This window comes from Pituophis catenifer, unplaced genomic scaffold (genome assembly GCF_029215685.1).
Source record: "Pituophis catenifer annectens isolate HBS135680 unplaced genomic scaffold, rPitCat1.0.hap2 SCAF_6, whole genome shotgun sequence".
Taxonomy (NCBI): Eukaryota; Metazoa; Chordata; class Lepidosauria; order Squamata; family Colubridae; genus Pituophis; species Pituophis catenifer.
Window position 1 is genome coordinate 81,108,615 of NW_027256886.1, and position 23,744 is coordinate 81,132,358.

The 23,744-nt window shown below is 41.8% G+C and overlaps 1 protein-coding gene across 27 annotated transcripts in view; it reads right to left on the minus strand.

Annotated features, from left to right (window-relative positions):
* The window catches only part of SORBS1 (sorbin and SH3 domain containing 1), an 88,713-nt gene that overhangs the window by 42,307 nt on the left and 22,662 nt on the right, over nt 1-23,744 (minus strand). For 9 of the 27 annotated variants that reach the window (XM_070946139.1, XM_070946143.1, XM_070946137.1 and 6 more), the window contains 8 exons: nt 17,440-17,578; nt 12,585-12,617; nt 10,632-10,795; nt 6,682-6,745; nt 5,566-5,640; nt 5,228-5,290; nt 637-684; nt 321-441 (listed from right to left, as the gene is read on the minus strand). In XM_070946139.1, coding sequence (XP_070802240.1) covers nt 321-441; nt 637-684; nt 5,228-5,290; nt 5,566-5,640; nt 6,682-6,745; nt 10,632-10,795; nt 12,585-12,617; nt 17,440-17,578 — 707 coding nt within the window. Of the gene's footprint in view, nt 1-320; nt 442-636; nt 685-5,227; nt 5,291-5,565; nt 5,641-6,681; nt 6,746-10,631; nt 10,796-12,584; nt 12,618-17,439; nt 17,579-23,215; nt 23,594-23,744 lie in introns of all 27 variants that reach the window. The other 18 variants (XM_070946161.1, XM_070946154.1, XM_070946160.1 and 15 more) reach the window with 7 other exon arrangements.

The following is a 23,744-nucleotide window of genomic DNA, read 5'->3' on the forward strand; positions in this document are numbered from 1 at the left end:
GCAGGAGACAATTAGTTCATTTAATTAGTGTGAAGATCTGTTTGTGACTCTCAGAGTCTCCTTGCCAAGTATTTTCTTATACAGCGTTGCGTTTGGATGAGATCGGCCTGGCAGCTCTCCAAGCTTGATGAGGTCTGTGGTTGTAAATTCTCCCTTGAAAGACTGTTTGCCGGGACTTTGCTGGATGTGAATGAGAGGAATTCACCTTAGCTTAATAAAAAGGGGTTTTGTCGGGACAAGGAGTCTGCTTCGTGCTTTTGTGAAGCCTAGGTCAGAACACAACCTGAGCTACTACTTCAATTGTTCTTTTCTGTGATTACCTCTCTTTAAGAGATGAAGAACGAGCGGGCAACGGCAAGGTGGCTGATCTCTTCATTATCTTGTCTGTGTTGATGGTATCATTCTCGCTCTTGGAACGGGGCACTGAAGTTTGTGCTGTTACTGCAAAGGGATAAGGTCAGATGTGTTTGTCGGAGAACAAAGGCACCAATATCCCAAAACATGAAGGTTTGTTGTATTCTGGGTAGATAATGGGTTTTTCAACTGGAGTAAGATTCATTCAGCACATTGTGTAACTTTCTCTTTCATACAACCTTTAGCACTTCATATAACTCATTTCAATGTTCAAATACTTACCTTCTTCGCCAAAGGAGTCCTGTGGAAAATATGAATCAGAATCTTCATCTGGGGGGAAAAAAACATAATTTGCTATCTGTTTAGATATTCCATTATATATTTATGACTATGGCTTCCCCTTCTGCCACTTTATGAATCCAAGTGCAAATTCTATTATCATTTCTGGTAGTTTGATTAATAACAAAAACACTGCGCTTTTTATGCAAAAGCAGCCATCAGTACATTGTAAGGAATATATGAGTGGGTTATTCATACCTCCCAGAATTAAATATATTCAGTATTCATGTATTCTTGAATGCCCGGACAGTTTTCACGTCACCACATTTATTGGTCCTAATACTCTTTGAATCTCTTTGAATCTGTACAGGGGAGGCCAGGAGTTGGCCTTTCTCTCTCCATAAGCAGAGGAGATATATGAAGGCTTCAAGGGGGCAGCTGCATGAGATCTGGTTTACGTGTAACATTAAACCAAGATTATGAATAAACTATGGTGATGTGCTTTTTAAATAACACCAAATCAAATCAGATGAATTCGGCTATTCCATTAAACTGCAATATAGCATGTGAACCAGGCCCCTTTATCAGTATTACAATCCAATCCTATGGACATGTCCTCAAAATTCAGTCCGAATGCATTTAATAATATATATTGATTTACACACAGGTTTGCAGCTGTATTCATTCAAATCATATTCTAAACTATTTTTACAGAAATCATATACATATCTATCACATCAACCTTCCCAGAAGCACAGCATTCTTCCTTAATAATAATAATAATAATAAAGGGTGCCTGGAAATACCTGGGAATGGAAAATGCAAGTTAATATTCCAATCCCAACTTTTTAAATTGAACACTAAAAATATATTGCTAACTCCATAGGTCTTTGCTTATTCAAATTAATATATCCCATGATCTTACGCCTTGGAATTACAACTAAAATCTTCCATTTACTCTCCTCCTGCCTTGTAATGATTCACATGCTCTAAATATTTTCATTTCACCAGCTAAACTTCCCGATCTGTGTATCAAAACATCTCTAGGGAAAGATTCTTCATAATCCCTCAGTGAAACCTTCCAAACTCTCATGATACAAGATAATTTAGCAAATATGGTCTACAATTAGCAAAAACAACACTGCCTCACATTTGAAAACATATACCGGTACTTTGCACAGCAGGGCTGATGCAAAATCAGAAAAGAATAAATCCATGGACCTCCAGCCTGCATCTGAACACTGAATTTTTCAGGCTAAGGAGCCATTTACAAACCACCCAGAGTCACTTACAGTAGCGGCCAAAATTGTGGAAACCTTTTGGGAAAAATGTATTTTTGAGGTTTGATGGCTAATAACACCACTTTTTTTGGAGTTTCAAGATAATCATATTCCACTGCTGGAATGGCCTAGGAATAGCCCAGACCTTAACCCAATTGAAAATCTATGGAGCCGACTAAAGAAACTTGTTAGTCAGAAGCGACCCAGCAATAAAACCCAGTTCATAGAAGCCATCATTCAATCTTGGTTTCACATTAGAACAGCTGCAGAACTAAAAGACTTGGTTCACTCCATGGGAAGGCCATAATTCATGCTAAAGGTTACCCAACTAAGTATTAACTGACATGGTGATAATTTTTGTGTATCTCGTTTTTTCTATGGTGATAATTTTTGTGCATCTCATTTTTTCTATGTATTTTACTTTTCTTCTTTACACTGTAACTGCTTTTCTAGTAGCAAATCCTTCATAAAAGTTTTTGCATTACATTCTTGATTAAATTATCTTTCCATTGATATATAATTTTATGGTACTACTCCAAAACAAAAGTGGTGTTATTATCTAGTTTTAGAAAATACAGTTTTCCCAAAAGGTTTCCACAATTTTGGTCACTACTGTAGGTGAGACAGACAATGTAGAAATTTGATAAATAAATAACATTTACAAAGACCTGATCAATAAATGTTACAAACATGCCCATAGGACTGGAAGTTACAAGTGCATTCTTTAATCATTTGCTGCTGTAAAGATCACCAATCTCTCTGCTGATAGCCAAAGAACCTGGGTCAGTCTCCAGACCCCCATGATCTGATACAGTCATGCCATATAATAATATTCCTGTCTTTACACAAGCAAAGGAATGTGAGAAGCAGAAGCTTCTTAAAGCAATGATAGCAGCAGACTTAGGAATTGAAAACAATTCCACCAGGGATCCTAGCAAGGACCTCAGCCAAGCAATCGCAGAATGGATGTCATCTGAAATGAAAATAAAATGAGGGGCAGACAAGGGTTGTACCTGCTTTCTGAATTCAGTGAAGCAAGGCCTGATCGTCATGGGACCTGTTAAGAGGAGAGCTTCTTCTCCAATACTTCTAGGATTAGTCATACAACCACAACTGGTTAAGTAACTAGACAAGTGTTTTTATTAGGCGGTACTTTATCTGAGAAGATTATTACACAAATCTGCCATAATACCACTGGTGCCTAGGTTCTTAGAAAACAATGCAGCATATCTTTGTCAGATTAATTTTATTTCATTTCTGGATCAGCTAAATGACTTATACACAATGTGGAAATGCTGTAAAACATCTGACAGAGTGTGTGCATGACATTCTGATTAGCAAGTTATTCAAGTTTGATTGGGTGAGATTTCTGTATATTTAATGCATAACCGGCCTGAAACTCCACCCAGAATGCTTTTCATCAAAGGCTTTTCATCAAGTTGAGAGAGGTATAATGTAAGTGCCATATGACTCTTTGGTACAGGAAAAAACTTATCGGAAAACTGGAGGGAGCAACCAAGAGACTAAGAAAGTCAGAAACAAAATTCAAAATGATCTTGATAGATTTTTGTGAGAAGTGGGTTGAAAATGGCATTGAATATAAATTTAATAGCAATAAATGCAAAGTTATTCAGAGGCAAAAGAAACATGGTATGGGGTACAGTATGAGTGAAAAGGACATTGGAATTGCAGTTGATCACTTACAAGCTAAATATGAGTCAACACACTGGTATGACTGCTAAAAAAACAAATGCAATTTTGGGCAGTATCAGTACATGAGGACATCATATTATTTTTCAAGGATCTGAAAGGGTACATTATGTAGAAAGGGATGGGACAATTTCCAAGACTTATTAGATCTGGCAATTTTATCTTGCTCCTAATTCATGTGGGGACTGCCACTGCTAAGATCAGCTACACCTGTTCACTCTGAAGATAAATGAAGGAAATTCATGAAGTTGAATCTTCAGAGAAGGCTCTCATTCAATCTTTTTCATCCACAGAAGAGGTCTCAAAGCAAAGGAATCCTGAAAGTGGATGGCTATGCAAATGCTACTGACCGAAGTAAGATGAGTTCTTGCACCAAGATTCTCAATCTTGGCAACTTTACGACAACTTTAAGACACATGGACTTCAATTCCAGAATTTCCCATGGCTGGCTGGGGAGTTGAAGTCTACATATTATAAAGTTGCACTAGGCCAATAGTATTCAAAGAAGCTTAAGTCTTCCAAGGATTATCCTCTAGTATAAGATGCCATAATTTCATCTCTATCCAGAAGAATGCTATGAATAACAACTTTCCATTTCAAAACTGGATGCAATTCTATGTTATTTCATAGAAACTAGATCACCGGAGATATGAATACTGTATACGATTTTTAATAGGGAACACTGTCCTGTAGGTGTGGATGACACACAAAACATGCTGGATCTTGCAACCATCACTGCCACACTGGCCTTGGGAAAGGAGCATGGGTGAAATGCTCCCGGTTCGGACCGGATCACCTGATCCGGTAGCGATGGCGGCGGGTGGTTCGGAGAACCGGTAGCAAAAATCCCTGCCCCCCCCTCCATGCCCAGCTGAGCCGCGCGATCATCAGAGGCTTTTTTTATTTTATTTTAAAAGCATTTTTTCTACAACCTCTTCGGCCGAAAAATGCTTTTAAACGTTTTTTTAAAAGCCTCTGATGATTGCGCAGCTCAGCTGGGATCATCAGAGGCTTTTAAAAGAAAAAAAAAAGCCTCTGACGATCAGGCAACTCAGCTGGGATCGTCAGAGGCTTTTAAAAGCATTTTTTTACAACCTCTTCAGCCGAAGAGGTTGTAGAAAAAAATGGTTTTAAAAGTAATAAAAAAAAAAATGTTGGCCACACCCACTCAGTCACATTAACCCCCCCAAGCCACGCCCACAGAACCGGTAGTAACAAATTTTACATTTCACCATTGGAAAGGAGTCCTTGACAAATACGCATTCAAGGTGTTTCATTCCATTTAATAAAAACGTATGTCTTTGTGGACTGGTCTCCATGTGCTGTGTGATTTCAGATGCCTGGATTCAATTATCTTGAACTGACAACACAAGCCAAAGAAAATCCAAGCTCCACAGTATTAATTAGGGGACGATTAGAAAACTGAAAAAAAGCGAAGCAAAGCTAATAAAGAGGTTCTACCATCGAGCATGTAAGAGCAAAAAAAGCAACTACAATTAAAAGACAGCAAATGAGACTTTGGCGGCTACGAAAACTCTGGCTGGAAAATTAAGAAAGCGGAAAGCTTGTACGAAAGCGAAAGTCAATTGATCTTAACGAATTACCTTCAGATCTAGGGCTAGGAGTAGACACAGGAAACTGGTAAGTAGGAGAATAAGGATTTTGTTCTGCAGCAGAGAAAAGCAGTGGGGTTGGACAGCAGCCATGCTTAAGTGGAGGAAGTTCATCACTTCTCAATTTCCTATCCCATTCTGTTTTTGTAACCCACTTTGCTACTAATATTATCATCCGCTGCTCCCAAGAGGGAGCGGAAGGTCTCCATCAATACAAAACAAGGAGACATTCGGAATAGCATTCAATTTTTTAATGAGTCATATTGTAGTATGACAGATTAAACCATGGTTAGCCGAACGAAAAACAAGATATATTCTTGTTGTGGTACCTTTGCTTTTGGGTTGAAAAGCAGGAAGCTCAGGGAATATGTAGGTAGGGCAATAAGGGTTTTCTTCAGGAGGGTCTGTGCAGGAAGAGCACATTTCAGAAAAAAAGAACAGAGAGGAAAGATACACCGTAAATGGAGTGGAATAGATTAGAGCAGGGGTCTGCAACCTTAAACACTCAAAGAGCCATTTGGACCCATTTCCCACAGAAAAGAAAACACCAGGAGCCACAAAACCCTTCCTGTACCTGACTATTTCTTGAGCGGCCACAAAACTAGCATATGTAATTGAATTAAACTTTTCTTTTCTTGGATTTATCCATGGTTGGCCTACCAGGGGTTGAAAAGCTCAAACTGAGTGCCAGCGGGTGTCGCACATTGGTGGTTGTGACACATATTTTGAGTGACAGGGAGCCGCAGCAGAGGGGTGAAAGAGCCACATGTGGCTCCAGAGCCGCAGGTTGCTGACCCCTGGATTAGAGGAAACTCCTAATGCTCACGTGCCCGGATAGAGTTGCCATCCCTCAAAAATGCATCATTTAGTCTTAGGCTGCCACCCCTCCAGATCAGCCATGGGAAAATGTATCAGCACAGAGTGTGTTTCACACATTTCCAGAATGGTTTGCCTCAAATTAACCAGCCCTTGAGTGCTAAATTTAATAGGCACAGAAATCTTGCGGTTTTGTTATCAATTCTGATTCAATTTAGGGAAAGAGGATTTGCTTTCAGAATGCTTCCAAGGAGAAGAGAATTCTTTTTGCTGGAATGTGGTAGTTTTAGCATACGTTGAATTGCAAATTGGCCAAGAGTATGTGTGAATGCACGCAATACAATGCACTTCTGAGGGAAGACCCTGGTCCGAATCCTGCTTCTCCTTGCTATAAGTTCTGAGCCTGGGAGAGAATCTTCCATTGGCAGCTATGGAGACTTCTGTCTCAGGATTAGTAGCTGGTTTTTTTTTTGGGGGGGGGGGGAGGTTGGGGGGGGAAAGACTTCTTAGGAAGAAAGTTTAAAGCCACATCCTGGATTCATTTTAGCTGCCCCCCCCCCAAAACCAGGCTATTCCATCCCAAACGAAACAAGTAACTAGAGAGATAGAATGTTTTAAATTAGATATACCTTTTGTCAATCTGTGGATTTGTTTGAACATTATCTTGTACCAGTCCTTGGATCGCTCTGAATTCTAATTGAAAAAGAAAGATAACACAGCATTTGAAAAGATTTAAACACCCGTTCAAGTTATGGTATCTTATATCTATTACTTTATGTTAATAGGTTCTGCTCATCAATAGTCTCCCTGGCAAACCTGTGGATGCAAAAGACCCGTTTTGTCCAACTGTGGGGTAAATTGTTTTGGTCTGTTGGGGTGATTAGTCAAGCAAGTAATGTATGGGATGCAGGGAGTTTTAGGGAGGCAACGCTGTCCTAAATTTCCAGTTTTAATGGTGGTGTTTTGCCAATGTACAGTAGTGGCCAAAACTGTGGAAACTTTTTGGGAATAGTGTATTTTTGAGGTTTGATGGCTAATAACTCGACCTTTTTTTTTTTTTTTTTTTTTTTTTTTTGGAGTTTCAAGATAATCACATTCCACTGCTGGAGTGGCCTGGGAATAGGCCCAGACCTTAACCCAATTGAAAATCTATGCAGCCAACTAAAGAAACTTGTTAGTCAGAAGCGACCCAGCAATAAAACCCAGTTAATAGAAGCAACCATTCAATCTTGGTTTCACATTATAACAGCTGCAGAACTAAAAGACTTGGTTCACCCCATGGGAAGACGTTATAAAGCCGTAATTCATGTTAAAGGTTACCCAACTAAGTATTAACTGACATGGTGATAATTTTTGTATATCTCATTTTTTCTATGGTGATAATTTTGGCACATCTCTTTTTTTTTCTATGTGTTTCACTTTTCTTCTTTATACTCTAACTGCTCTTCTAATAGCAAATCCTTCATAGAAGTTATTGCATTACATTCTTGATTAAATTATCTTTCCAGTGATATATAATTTTATGGTGCTACTCCAAAACAAAGCGGTGTTATTAGCTAGTTTTAAAAAATAGTTTTCTCAAAAGGTTTCCACAATTTTGGCCGCTACTGTAATTCTAATACAAGTATGGAGTTCCAGCAGGTGTTGCTACAGCACCAACCAGGACAGCCAGCAGAACCTCGAGAGCCATCAACAGGTTCCACAACATTGTAGATTTCACTGAAACCCCTTCATTAAATGCCGTCCACTTCTTGTTATTTCTCAAGTTGTTTGTTGACTACTTATAATAATGTTACTTCATTTGATTTGTCTAAAATCAAAATCTTTAGTGTTCATGGTCTCTCACACTGATTGTATTCTTTTTAGCTGATTTGTCAAAGTGCACATTCAATGTCAGATTAGTTCACCCAATTAATACTATGATAGTAGAAAGTCAAATGTAAAAAGAGCCAATAAACACATATTACATGGACCTTCACACTGGTGCTACAGGCAGACTTGCTATCACATACATTTAGGACCAAAAACTGGGTCTAAAATAATTCACATTATTTTAATTCACATTAAAATAATGTGAATTGGTGTAGCTGTTGTAAGAACTGATTACTTGTAATTGTAGATCTTCAAGTGGTTATCTGTGAATTCATACTTTGGGTTTCTAGACCTGGGCAATAATCTGTGTGGAATCTTTCAGATCATCTTCAGAGAATGTAATTTAGCAAGGCAGGGATCCACTAACTTTGGATGATCACCAAGCATATGAAAGCAAGGTCGATCATTCCTATAGGCAAGTGGGGAAAACTTTGAATTCACAGATGATCATTCAAAGAGCATCCGAATTCTTTTTGAACAAATTCTATATGTTGAGCTACATTAAACACTGTTTAGCTCTTGTGACAGCATCAGTTTTAGGCACCAAAATAACCATCAGCTGCTCATCTTCACTTTCTTTGAAGCTCGCAGGCAACTGCCATAACCAGGGGGGAGGGGAATCTGGGAAGGGAAGCGTGCTGGAGGTGTGAAAGAATGCAATGGAAAATTGGGGATTATGGACACTAACAGGAACCAGAGGTGCTAAAATGAGCCATCTGCTGAGCTTCAAGGATGGCAGTCCTGAGAAAGAAATTTACACCGGCGCCTGAGGCACCAAGTTTCCAAAACATCAGAACAGGACCTGATTGGACTGCTCTCCTGGGGGAGTGGGGTGTTGGACATTGGGGATTGCTTTCAATATACGATTTTTGCGATGTTTTTCCTCAGAGCTTGCCTCATCCATGCTGCCCTCAGCATCTCTAGTAAAAGTACCTTTTCTCTAAAACCTAGAGTCAAGGGTTGTTCTTTCTAGGGAAAGCTAGGCCAGTCTGACAGTAACAATGATCAGTTTCTAGATTGTATGGCATGGCTCTGTCACACTTATCTCCATAGCTGATTGGATGGTTGATGGCCTTGAGAAACTTTGATGTCCTGAGAAAGGCAACACTATAAATACCGGTAGCATTCTTCTCCCCAAAACAAATTTCCAGACTTAGTCTTTGACCACCAACCTCCATACCCACAACCATCTATGGTAGTTTGAATTAATAGTTATAGTCTTTGGAGGCTTATGTTGAAGGATAACTAAATTTCATGAGGATTTGTACAATTTAGACTAAGTTTACCTAAAGTACTAGGGATTGAAATGTTTTATGTAGCTCACCAGTATGCTGTTTTTCATGCTTGGGTGACAGGGTTCCAAAATCTGGTTCCCTTTTTCATATTTGTGGAAGATTTTAGAGAGCAAATGTGTATCAATTTTAATTAAAGGAAAGTAGCACCTTAAGTTTAAATTCATTTTTTTTTAATTAGAGGAAGTGACTTTTGTTTCTTTGATTCATCCAAGATGATATCAAGAGCTTTCCCCCATAAATGGAATAAATGCCAGGCTCCGCATACCAGCTGCCAGCCAGAAACTGTTCCTAAATTCTGACACAATTGCCATGTTTCATCGTGCTGGAATACTTCTAAGAGAAGAATCTGCCACAGTAGCAGCTGCACAAGGAATGTTCCTCAGCTTGTCCTTTGCTTGTTTACTATGCACTTACTATGCATTTCAGGCCATCTCTAGGTGGCACTAGCAAAGAAAAGTCTAGATTAAATTGATGGCTAGATGTCTAGATAGCTGCTGAGGCATTGATCATTTATGTAGATAAGAGGTCTTCAAACTTGGCAGCTTTAAGACTTGTGGACTTCAACTCCCAGAATTCTCCAACCAGCATAGCTGGTTGGAGAATTCTACAAATTGAAGTCCACAAGTCTTAAAGCTGCCAAGTTTGAAGACCTCTGATGTAGATTCATCTCTGTCTTCCCTTCCATCTGTCTGCGGAAGGGCAGGGGAAAATGTCAGAGCAGATATAGGTATATCAATCAAATAATTTTTAATTATTTCAGGATTTTGTTGGAGGAGAAGGCAGCCTCTTTGTTAGTCTACATCAGGGGTGTCAAACTCAATTTCATTGAGGGCCACATCAGGGTGAGAGGGGGGCATGTGGCCATGGGGTGTGCCCAGCTCGATGTCACTCATGTGATTAAATGCCACTTTTACTAGTAGTTTGCTTTGCTAGCACTCTGCCAGCGAAAATGGAGCTTGTGAGAGCCGCGCATGGCCCACCTGGGCTCCATTTTTGGCTGTGATGGCCTCCTGCATTGCTGTATGTTAAGAAGGAAAGCGATTGGTTCAAAGACCACGGTCTTTACCCAAACAAATCAGATCCATCAGGTGGTGGGTGTTGTGGGCCCCATCCTGACACTTCCTGATGGAGCTAAGAGAAGCTAAGCAATCCCACTTGAAAAATCTAGAAGAGAAATGTCACATCATGGACAATATTATCTGATTCCAAAGTTTGAAACTTTAGGGAATTTTTTTAAAAGACAGAATATTTTACTTCATGTACCTACTATACTGTTCATAAAAGTATACAAATGCTAAATGGATTTACATCAGGACAAAATTTAACAAAACAATTTATGTGCTGAAAATTGACAGTAACAAAAAAATAGACAATCAGGAATTAATTGATGCAACAGGAAAATATTTCCTTACTCTTAGTGGAATGCCTATGGAATCCAGAGAATCATCAGCCATAGGCTGAGAATTATGAACAATTCTTTTCTCTTCCTCTACTGCATCTTCTTTGCTTGGATTTAACTTTTGTCGAAGAGATATACTAACTACTTTCTCAACGACTGGTGGATCAGGCACTGGATCTGTAAACAAAAGCAGGAGTCACTTGGGCTTTCACCATTGCCCAAAATATTTAACATCAGAACCTTGGAGAAATACAAATGAAGTATCTTATTGGCTTAAAAGAGTTTATATTTTCAATAGGACTGAATAAAGAAGGAATTTTAGAAAAGAAAGTGTTCCATATTTCCTTTAACAGTGCATTCTAGATACTTTGCAGAATATATTATTTTAAACTTTGGGACCTTATTCATTGATTCTCAGATAATAAAAAAAAAAACACCACATAGGCTTAGCAACAGAATCGTAGTTAACTACTTTAATGTAACTGTTATTACAATGCAGCAGCCTTTAAGCTCCACCTCTACCAGATTCTCCGGAAAGATTTCCGGAAGGGAGAAGGATCATAAGCTGACTCATCCAAAATGTATTAAGTTTCAGCAAACAGTGATAAGGCAGTGTAGCATGCACTGGGGAAAAAAGCAACATACTCATGCTTAAGAACATGCACGGTGAGTTCAAGAACAGTATTCTAAATGGAAATTAAATTTACGCAGTCCATGCAATATAATCTGCATTCATCCCAGAGTATCATGAGCAAATCCATCCCAGAGCTGATTAGCTGAATGTTCTAACCTACTTTTATGTATCTGGACTAGTTCCCCTCAATAACAGCTAACAAACATTTTAAACCAATAAAAGATTGATTCGAATCTGCTTTTGAATATGACCTTAATATTAAATTCTTGATTATTTTTAAATGTTGGATGCTAATCAGTTGTGGAATTCAATTTTTTTTTACTACTGGTTCTGTGAGCGTGGCTTGGTGGGAGTGGTGTGGGCGTGGCAGGGGAAGGATACTGTAAAATCTCCATTCCCACCCCACTCCAGGGGAAGGATACTGCAAAATCCCTATTCCCTCCCCACTCCTGGGGAAAGAATATTGCAAAATCTCCATTCCCACCCCACTCCAGGGGAAGGATACTGCAAAATCCCTATTATCTCCCCACTCCTGGGGAAAGAATATTGCAAAATCTCCATTCCCACCCCACTCCAGGGGAAGGATACTGCAAAATCCCCATTTCCTCCCCATTCCTGGGAGAAGGATATTGCAAAATCCCCATTCCCACCCCACTCTGGGGCCAGCCAGAGGTGGTATTTGCCGGTTCTCTGAACTACTCAAAATTTCTGCTACCAGTTCTCCAGAACCTGGCAGAACCTGCTGAATAGCACCCCTGATGCTAATGCAGAAAAGTATCAGACTAGTCATTCTGGTAAAATTGGGGCTGGGCTATCAGAACTGGGCTGCAAAAATCTGTATAATCAAATAAAGAGGACCCTTCGCTGCCATTTCACGGTCTGTGGCTTTGAGATAAGGGGGATATTTCAAGCTCTTTTGAAATGGTGGGCCAGGTCCAGAAGTGGGCGTCACATAGTGTAACAACCGGTTCGCCCAGAACACGAAAATGTGAGCGTGGCAGCAAACGTACACCAATTATATAGGACGGGATAGTGCTAGGCAGGGCAGGGGGGGCAGCCGCTGGTTGGAACTACTGGTTCACTTGAACCGGCAGCAGCCCACCTCTGGCCAGGTCTCTTCTTTTTCCAAGATTGCCTTGTGGAATTCCGGAGAAAAGTAGCATAAATATGTCACAGTTGCTGAACCCAAGTACAATTCCTCTACCCTTGAATTGCAGCTCTTCCTTTACAGATTCACTAATGATACTCCATTAGATAAAAAGCACTTGACTGAATAGAGCAGTAGAAACAACAACAGCTGGAAACAGCATAACAATATTTGGGGCTTCATACCTGCAAGGCTACTAAGCCTTTTTTGCTGCTCTGCTGTGAGAAGGAGAGGAGGGGGAAAAGACAAACAAATTGTTGAAACCATGATTGCCCTCAACTCTTGATAAGACATTCCATAATCTGCTGAACAAAAACTCAAAGAGCTTAAACACCCTACCACAATTAGCATTTCATCAAACCCAACATGTTAACCAGTGGTGGGATTCAAATAATTTAACAACCGATTCTCTACCCTAATGACCGGCTGGGTGGGTGGGCATGGCCATGGTGGGTGTGGCCAGGGGGTGTGACAGGCAGCACTCAGCCTCCTCCACCCCCCTGGGAGCAAAAATAGGCCGGGGGGGAGGACTCCCTGCACTTACCTGGGAGCCAAAACAGGGCACGTGGGGACTTCTGGAAGGGGCGGGGAGGGGAGGGGCCAGCCAGCTATTTAACAGCCAGTTCGGCCAAAGTGGTGCGAACCAGTTGAATCCCACCCCCTTGCCCTTTAAATAAAAGTGCTGAGCAAGAGTCTCATATATAATGAATGAGTAACATGTTTACATGTTTGATTCAAACAATTTGACATGCATACATTTTTTTCACCAAATCAGAAGGCTAAAAATCCCTAAAACTTTCCAAGTACTTCATAGACATTATCCTTGCTGGAACCTACAACAATAATTTGCTACCAACAATATGAGCTGATTATGTGATGGGCACTGAAGCCCAAGACATTGGGAAAGCACTAGACAGTCTACACACACAAATGGGGTCTAGGTCTGAGTGAGGATAGCTTGCCTTACACTGTCCCCATATATGTGTATTCAAGAAGAATTCTATATAGTTCACATTCTGAGAAACATATAGCTGCACCTTTATTGAATTAAGTGAGATGCAAGATTCAAACTGGAACATTTAGTATGAACGATGAAAAATATTTATTCTAGTTTATTGAGGTGAAAGTTACCATGTTTCCCCAAAAATAAGACATCCCCTGATAATAAGCCCAATCGTGCTAAAATAAGTGCATGTGCTAAAATAAGCCCTCTCCGAAAATAAGCCCTCCCTGAAAATATTTAAACACATGAGCAGCTGGTCTCCGCCATTTCCTCTGGTTAGGGTTAGGGAAACAGAGCTGGAAATCAGGTAAGACGGCAAGAGGAGTCTTGCTCCACGCACCCCAAAATAATAAGGCCTCCCCAAAAATAAGGCCAAGAGCTTATTTCGGGTTTCAAAAAATATAAGACTGGGTCTTATTTTCGGGGAAACACGGTATTCATGATTCTTCAGAATAGAATCTGGTCTCAAGAATCTTCCCTACTTTTACTGATCAATCTCAATTTATTTGCAAGCCAGTTTATATCTTTATTCACCAGATCAAAAGTAATGCTGATAAATAAATGTTTGGTGTATTCTTTGATAAGTGTGCAACAGTATCACATAAATGGATATTGCATTCACAACAACTCCAAATAAGACCTTCTGATCTAAAACCAAACTTTTTTTAAGATCCAAAGGTTCAGCGATACCAGATGCAAATATAACCAGCCCGTAAGAGTGGACAGCTTCCATTGCCATTCTCCAAATGAAGAAAGGTTACATTGAAGAAGCCTGATAACTACCTTCTGCAGACCTTTAAATCTGAAGACTAGTCAGGAAATTATGAAAGTTTAGGTTGAAAAACAAGGCCTGATTTTGGAACTTATATCATCTTTGAGCAGCTGGATGCTCTTGAAGATAGATACCGATGGTCCTCCAGTTACTGAAGCAATTGGGACTGGGATTGCCATCACTAAGTGATGCAGTTGTAAAGTGCAATGTCACGTGAACAGAGGTGGACATCACATACTGGAACAACCGGTTCGCCCAGCAACTGGAAATGTGAGCACGTGCAAGCCATCCACGTGACGTCACAAAACACGGCAATTCGCTCACATGCGCCATCTGCACATGCGTGCGTCAAAAACACAGCGATATAGGATGGGATTGCACCCGGGCGGATGGGCGGGGCAGGCCCACCCCCACCCGCAGGTCGCAACTACCGGTTCGCCCAAACCGGTCTGAACCAGCAGCAACCCACCACTGCACGTGACCAAAGGCAATCCAGTCCCAGTTATTGTTATAACCGAAGATGCAGATGTCTTAGGGTTGTGCAGTGTGGCCACAAGCTCAGGGAGGCTAGGAAATGAGGGTGCAAGGTGCACATGTTCATGTGTGGGACCTCAAGGAAGGTGGAGAAAACAGAGTGCAAAAGAGGCCAGGGCAAGAGGGCATGGGGTATGTGTGTGCATGTGTGGAAGCGAAGGAAGGCCAGGGGGCAGAGGGAAACTTACCCAAAAGACTTGCAACCTTTCCTTCTGGCTTCCCACTGACTTTGTTTGTGGGAAGCCAGCTGGGAAGATCACAAATGATGATCATGTGACCACAGAGATGCTGCAATGGATGGAACTTCAAGGACTGGTCATAAATCCTGCGTTCACAGCACTGTTGTAATGGTTGCTCAACAAATGGGCATAACTGGAGGACTAGACTGCAGCAGAAAGTAACCTCTCTAATTCACTTCCTGAATGTAGTCAGATGACTAGTCATGGTTTGTTTTTGATTTGTTTTGGTAGAGACTGGAAACCTGCCAAATGATACGATGCATGGATTAAAGAGAAGCAGCATAACATTCTTCAGAGGAATGAATGAAAGTAGTTTTAGATTGTTTACGTTAGGCTTACGGAAGGTTTTTGCCCTCCGTTTTCCCTGTGTCTAAAGAGTGGTAGGTGGAAAGGAGTACGGAAGGTTTTTTTCCCTCCGTTTTCCCTGTGTCTAAGGAGTGGCAGGTGGAAAGGAGTTAAAGGAAGATTTTCACATTTCTTATATTTATGATGTCTTTCACATCATGATCATCACATGATTTTGGGGGAGGACCATAACCCCGGCTGTTTGTTCAGGCTGCACATAACAAATGTAAATGAGCAGCCTACTTCTTCCTCTAAAAATAATGCCTCGCTTAATCATGAGGAAAAAAGTATCAAGTTATAGACACGGACTGAAATCTATCCTAGCTGATTCCTCCTACTCGTTTTAGCATGCAGATTCAATCGTCTGAGTTCTGCAATGGAATTAAGCCTTTTACTATCTTTGTGATTGGCCACAATCAATTGAATGGGCTTCATAGAAGATACTGATGTAAAAAACTGAATAATCTGTGCCTTTCAAATTTGCACATGTACAATTTTTCCCCTTTCCCTTCCCTTCCCATTTTATAAGATCTTTAGAAGCCAGGGTAATGGCCAGATGAACAGAGAGAGGAAAACAACACGACTGAATTAAAGTAACTGGGGGAAAAAATAAGATGAAAGGAAGAGTTGCAGAAGAGTTACAAAATGCAGAAGTTGTATCCTGGGCAGAGACAGGAAAAAACCTGGAGATAAACTTGCTGTTAAATTAGCAGAGTCTTATGGTTCCTAGCTTTCCTCAAATATAAGACAGCACAAGAAATGATTGGAAGTCTCGTTGTCACTAAACAAATCACATTAATTTCTCTGTAATTACAACAAAATCTCCCTCATCATCATATACAGTATTACGTCAGTTTCAGAGTTTTAAATATAGCTTGGTCTCTAAACATTAAAACAGGAAGGTACTTTTCAGCCTGTGTGGACCCGGAAACTTAAAAGGCAATCCACCTATTCCATCGTCTCTTATGAATTCTTGCTCTGACTATAAATAAACATTTCCCACCAACTGCTGAGAAGTCTTTCACTACTCAGTTAGAAACAAAACATCTGCTGAATAATCGCACATAAGAACAACAGGAGTGGGCTTCAAACATTTTAGCAAGGGGTTCTCTGCCCAGTTGCTGGGTGGATGTGGCCATGGTGGCTATGGCCTAGTCGGCCTCCTGCACCACGGCGGGGAGGGGGGGGCATTTTTGCCCTCCCCAGGCTCCAGAGGCTTTATTTGAGCCTCCGGGAGGGCAAAAACGTCCTCCTCAAGCTCTGAAGACCTGTTTCCGGCCTTCCCAAACTTCCAGTAGGCCCATTTTTCGCACTCCCTGAGCCTCCATGCGCACCTGCATCCAAAACAGGCCGCGTGGGGACTCCTGGGCGGGGCGAGGAGGCGGGGGGGCAGCCAGGGGTGGGATTTGGGGATTCTCTGAACTGCACAGAATCTTAGCTGGAAGTTCTCCCGAACCGCTGTGAACCCCCAGCAGCCCGCCCCTAAAGAACAAGTAAAAGAAAACCCATCCATAGAGCCAATTTGCTCTAGTGGTTAAAGCTCCAGAAGACTCTCTTAGGCAAGAAAGAGGCTGGGTGATTTTGAGCCAGTCACTCTTTTTCAGGCCAAACCACCTCACAGGGTAGTTGTTAGGTGGAAAGCAGGAGGAGGAAGTAGTATTAGGTATGTTTGCCACCTTGAGTTATTTATAAAAATAATAAAGATGGGATGTAAACAAAAAATTTGGCAGAATGTACAACGTGAGATGTAAATCAATATAACTGTACTCCAATCTCAGTAAACAAGTTTTCAATTTCCTGGGTTTTTTTCCCCTCAAATTTTTTAGGAAGTTTTATTTTTTTTCACAGCTGCATTATAAAATACAGTGAGGTGAACTGTGTTGAACCTCATTTGGCTTATTACACAAAGTTTACTTCAGACCTAGAAACGTTTTGATGGCCTTTTATGTTTGTTTTATTTGGTATTTTGATTAGCATTACTTTTGGCACTTTTATTGTCCTTTACTTGGTTATTTTCTTTGTCCTTTAGGAAATGTCCCTGTTTTGGGAAATTTGGAGTTTCCTCCACTTCATGACGGCAATCCCCCATCACCAAATAATAATTCTAGCCAAATATGAAGCAGGAAGAAGGCTGGCTTTCATTTTACCTCTGTTGTGCTGCAGAAGGACAATTGTAGGGTTAACAATAGTGGTGGAAGGGTAAACACCCAAAGATCTGTTGATCGTCATTGAGACAGCAGGGCCACCGCTGGGCTTAGAGGCTTCATGTGGCTGGGGGCAGGTATCCTGAAACACACAAGCGCGAAGGTCATTACTTGCATAAGAGTGCTGAAGACCGTTTTGGCGATGAAAAAACAAACAAACAAGTAAGTGGAACAGTTCAACAGAGAACCCACCAGCACAAGAAGTTGCTTTCACGCAACATCTTTCTTGGTGCAGTGTGCACATACAGAAAAAAATAGGATGAGTAATTACATTCTGGGCCAGAAAAAGGGAAAGTGAATACACAAGAGTTGGTGGCAGGAGTGATCGTTTGTGCACATGCATGTCTCATGCTTGATGAACTGTCGCTACTTTAGAAAGAAGATTGGCAGTGCTATTTGCAAGCAATTAGCCAGCAGGATGTTAGTAAAACCAGGACTGCGTGAGGAACGAAGAATGCAGAGTCAGTCAGGACGAAGTGGTGACTCATTCCAGTTTGGAGACTGATAAAAACCTGATCAGCCAGTGGCAGAATCTCTTCAGAAATACACACACTGCTTCAAGCAGAAAACAGCCTGAGCCCATAGAGTCATTCTGAAGCTTGAAACCCAAAACATCTGGAAATGTTTTTTCCAAGCTGAGGCTGAAAGCAACTGTTTAAAGGGTTCTGCACAGATAATCTGTAATCAGACTGCTGATTTGTATTTTGCTTGGTGCTCCAAAATAAATTATCTACACCAGGGGTCAGCAACCTGCGGCTCTGGAGCCGCCATGTGGCTCTTTTACCCCTCTGCTGCGGCTCCCTGTCACTCAAAATATGCGTCACAACCACCAATGTGCGACACCCACTGGCACGTGATTTCTTGAGTTTTTCAACGCCTTGGATAAATCCAAGAAAAGAAAAGTTTCAGAAGAAAACAGAACGTTTAATTCAACTACATAGGCTAGTTTTGTGGCCGCTCAAGAAATAGTCAGGGACAGGAAGGGTTTTGTGGCTCCCGGTGTTTTCTTTTCTGTGGGAAATGGGTCCAAATGGCTCTTTGAGTGTTTAAGGTTGCAGACTCCTGATCTACACCTTGACCAGTTCAGCAACTGCTACCATTTGAGATTCAGTGAAGTGATACCAGGAGACAGAAAAGTGGGAGGCAGGCAGAGTGGCTATGCGAGAGTACAGCTAAGTGAGCTGCCTCTCTGGACTGGATTCTTCCCTCCACGAGAGGGAAGAAAGAATCTGTGACTGGAGGCCGATCCTCTTGCTGGCAAGAATCTATCTGGATCCCTGAATTTAAAATCTCATCCCACCTCACGGTAGTTCAAACGTGCTATGTTTGTGCTTCAACCAAGCTTGCCTGTCTCTGTGACCCAAGGATGAAGGGAAGCATCATCCACAATGGCAATAACCTTTCATTGACTGAAAATCTGATTGAAAAAGTGTCCCAAAATTTAAAGGCTGTGCCATCTGTTAAATAGTTATAGTAGCAAAAGCAACTTCAGACTCTATATTGGCACGGTAGAGTCTAGGTCAAGTTCAAGCATGCCAATCCCTCTGGGACATGTTTGATGCATTGTGAGATGCTATTGATTGGTTCGCCTATTGCACTTAGATGACAGCATGAGATATTCCAAGGGTTGGGTGACCAACCCCGGCATACAAACAAACCTGTAAGATATACCCATCAACCAGGATCCTCAGTAACGGTTCTCCAGGTAGAGGCATGTTGAGTCTTAACACTCATGCAGAATTGATGGAGTACCTTGTCTTTTCTAACCTGAACTTCTTCCTGATGGACTTCCCCAATCTAACACAGCAATGAGCCTTCAGACCTACCCACTTCCATGCTGCCAACATACTGCATAGCTGATAGTAAGGTGGTCCTTCCAATACTAACTTATCTGCGTCATACACATAACTAGACATGGTAAAACAAAAAAGAAATGTTACTCTCATAAACCTGGAATGTCAGGTTGCATGGTCTTTGTGTTCAAATCTCATATTGCTAGCATTCTTGGCTACAAAATATTTCCCGAGAAAACTGAGATCCATGGGCAATTTTCCTAATAACACAATTTGAGCCACCATGCATATTTAGGCAGTAAATATCAACATCCTCCACAAACATGGACTTCAAGCCATCAAGAACGTCATCACTCATACCAATACACAATGCCTAGCTATTAGCCTGTGGGTCTTTGCATTCACCCTTAACCACTTCACTTTTGGTTAATAATTTATACCTGCAAATCAGTGGCCCAGCCATGGGCAGACACATCACTCTTCATATAACATCATCTTCATGTTGACCCAGAATAATCCTTTCTTAAGGATGTCTTGCATGTAACCTGAATCTGCATAAGCACCTGTCTTCCCTTCTTCCTCTTCCCTACCTCATTACAATTTAATGGCTACAGCTCATGAAAGCTTATCCCTTAAAATTTGTGAGTTGAAAAATGTGCTTACCAGACTCCTTCTGATCCATAACTAGATAATAGTTCATCTGGATGAATCACACTGAGTCTATGCTTACATTGTCTGGGATGTGATTGCTTATGGAAGAGACTGATATGACTGAATGGCTCGTTACCCTTTAATTGATGCTGTTCACATTTTTAAGATAATTGGATGTCTCTTTCTCAGGGGTAGAGCAGTACTTTCAGAGGTGGTATTCAGCCAGTTCGGACGAACTGATAGTGGCGACCTGCAGGTGGGGTGGTCCCGCCCACTTGCCCGGGCACAATCCTCTCCTATATCTCTGTGTTTTTGATGCTGCACACATGCGCAGACGGCGCGTGTGAGCAAATTGCTGTGTTGTTTGACGTCGCACGCATGTGCGGATGGTACATGCAAGCGAATTGCCGTGTTTTGTGATGCTGCAAGCATGTGCGGACGGCGCATGCTCACATTTTTGATGCTGGGCAAACTGGTTGCTACAGTATATGTTTGTTTTGTTTTGTTTTATTGTTTTATTTGATTTGTATACTGCCCTACTCCCGAAGGACTCAGGGCGGTGAACAGCCACAAGATAAAAACACATAAGTACAAAATTTAAAAACAGGATAAAACCGAATTAAATAATTTGGCTGAAGACATATTTAAAACACCCCAATAAATTAAAACCAATTTAAAATTTGTATTTTAAAAGGGAAAAAAGGGAAAAATTAGGCCAGGCCAGCCTGATAGAATAAAAAGGTTTTAAGAGCGCGGCGGAAGGTGCGTAGATCCGGGATCCTCCGTATCTCCAGGGGGAGCTCATTCCAGATAGTAGGTGCCCCCACAGAGAAGGCTCTCCCCCTGGGGGCCGCCAGTCTACATTGTTTGGCCGACGGCACCCGGAGGAGCCCCTCTCTATGAGAGCGTACCGGCCGGTGGGAGGCTACTGGTGGCAGCAGGCAGTCCCGTAGATAACCAGGTCCTAAGCCATGGAGCGCTCTAAAGGTGGTAACCAAGACCTTGAAGCGCACACGGAAAACCACTGGAAGCCAGTGCAGCTCGCGCAGGAGAGGTGTTACATGGGAACGCCATGTCGCTTCCATAACCACCCGCGCAGCCGCACTCTGCACCAGTTGGAGCCTCCGGGTGCTCCTCAAGGGGAGCCCCATGTAGAGAGCGTTGCAGTAGTCCAGGCGGGAAGTGACGAGGGCATGAAGCCCACCTCTGAGTTCTTTAATGATGCTCACAGGTAATGGAGACCCTGTGCATTCCTTTGTCTCTGCACCACTTCAAATGCAGAGGGTCTCACTCAGACACAATCCCTCAATCCTCAACACTCTTGGCTTGCACCTTTGGCCCTTCCACAATCATAACACAGCTAATAGTGATGCTCAGGTGGGATGAGCTGATTATGAGGCATCACATACCCACACAGGGTATGGATGGAAGAGATACTTTGGTCCAGAGAGAGGAGGACATTCAAACCTTTAATGATTGCCTGTCTCCCCGAAGGACAAGGTGTTGGACATTTATGTATAAGTTTGTATGTATGTATCCTACAAAAGAAAACGAGTGTGGTAGGTAAATAAAAAATGCATAAACTGCTAGTCTCAAAAAGGGTTGATAATACTATGAGGATGCAAACCCAACGAGTGTTAAACATGATGGAGGGTTTGCATGTATTAGTTTCATTTGTATTGATTTATATCCTGCCCATTCCCAAATGGTTTTGGAATTCAGGGATGGATGGAGAAACTGAAATTCAAAACCAGCAACACAATCCTCCTAAACATTTCTTAAGGGCTCAAATAAAAATATTGGTTTTCAAAATCCATTTAACTTTAATTGCAGTTTGTTCCATGATGAAGTCCCACCATGGATAAAGTAGAATTTAATATTGGTTGTAAATATAGCAGGGCTGCTACATCCAATCACCACCCTTTCTACTGCACCCTGGCCATATTTCTGATCCATCTTCAAAGGCTACTCCACAAATAATGCACTGCATATTTCCTAACATTCCTAGCACAGTATGTTCTAAGGAAAGGAAAGGCAATCTGTCCTAAGACATCAGATACTTCCATCTAACTCAATCCCAGTGGCATGCTAGAGAACAATTTAGGCCTAAATTGCCTTGAGCCAAAATAGGGTGTTTTATGGCTGGTTCTAAGACCGCCATTTTGTGAGCAGGTAGGTCTTCTGTTATCATCATTTTGAGTGGGTCCACTTCACGCCCTTGTTGCAACCTCCCTAAATTTTGCACTCCTAACCTAAGCCATGAATAATAAAGCTTGCCTGGCCCAAGATCTGGATTACTTCCCAGGATATCTCCAGCAAGAACATATCTGAGGAAGGCCCATCTTTCTCCTGTGTCATTTAGGATGACCCTTTTCTCCACCTAGAGCAGGGGTGGGATTCAGCCAGTTCAGACCGATTCAAACGAACCAGATGCAAATTTTACATCTGGTTCGCCAAACCGATAGTTGCAAGGACTGGCTGGTCACGCCTGCCCCGCCCTGCCCCTCCCAGGAGTCTTCATGTGGCTCGTTTTGGATGCCAGGTAAGTGCAGGACCCGTGCAGAGGCTCTGGGAGGGTGAAAAACGGGCCTCCCAGAAGTTCAGGAAGTCCAGAAACATACCAGTTTCTGTCTCCCAGAGGGACTCCGGAGCCTGTTTTCGCCCTCCCAGAGGCTCAACAAAAGCCTCCGGAGCCTGGGGAGGGCAAAAAACGGGCCTCCCAGAAGTTCCAGAAGTCCAGAAACAGGCCCATTTCTGGCCTCCAGCTCATGAGGGAAGGGAAATCTTCTCTGTGCCATTTCTGGATCAAAACATTTCTTTTCTCTTCCTGCAACAGATCTGATTCAATTATTTTGTCTGAGCAGAAGGAAAGATTGTGATGTAACACTTTACGATGTCCATGGAAAAAGATGCCTTCCCTGTAGAGAAGGACCTCCTGAGGATATGCGGAAAACCTCATGGACAATTAATCCAGTTGCTCCTCATCTAAGGCTTCTTCTATCATGTATTTTAGCTGTAACATGCTGATTACAGCTACACGTAGAGTTTTCAAATATGAAAAAAAGAGAAAAGAAATGGCAATGGCATATTATACAAGGGAAGAGTTTTGAGGTCAGAAGAGACAAACAATATACATGCCACAGAACAGAAGCAAAATTTCATGCCACTATCAAAAAGTGCGGAAAGTCCAGGTTTAGTATGCCAGTGAAAGGTGATTTCAACTTGGGTATATACTTATTTAGCAGTAGACTCAGCATGGGTGTAGTAAAGCTTACTGTTTGAAAGACCATTCCTGTCCTTTCAGCCTCCAAAATGCTGCTTGAGGTTTCTGTGGCTGGAGGGATCAGTAGAGGAGGTGGTGATGAGAGTGAAGGTAACTTTGCGTGAGTGTGTAGTGCAGACTGAGGTGAAAACAATGGGTGCTGGTGGTTGGAAATTTTCTGGAGGTGAGGGGGAATGAAATCATCTAGCGTTGGAAGGGCCAGAAGGAAACCAGGAGACACGTTGTTTGAAATTTCTAAACCTTGGTCAAAATGGCGGTGAGGTGCCGGTGATGTAGTTGGGCTGGCTTCTTCTCTGCCTGGCTGAATCTGTTGGAAAGGCCCTGTTATAATCTCAGTTTGAACTGAGGTGGTAGGAGAGGAAGTGGCAGCCTGTGGGAGACAATACCTTGAGATAATAACAGTAGAGAGGTGCAGGACATTCAAAGACCCTACCCCAAGGAAAGACCTGCTGATGAAAGGAACCTTTTTTCAAAGTAGCACAGTTTACATAGATGACAACTTCTCACATAGCTCTCAAATA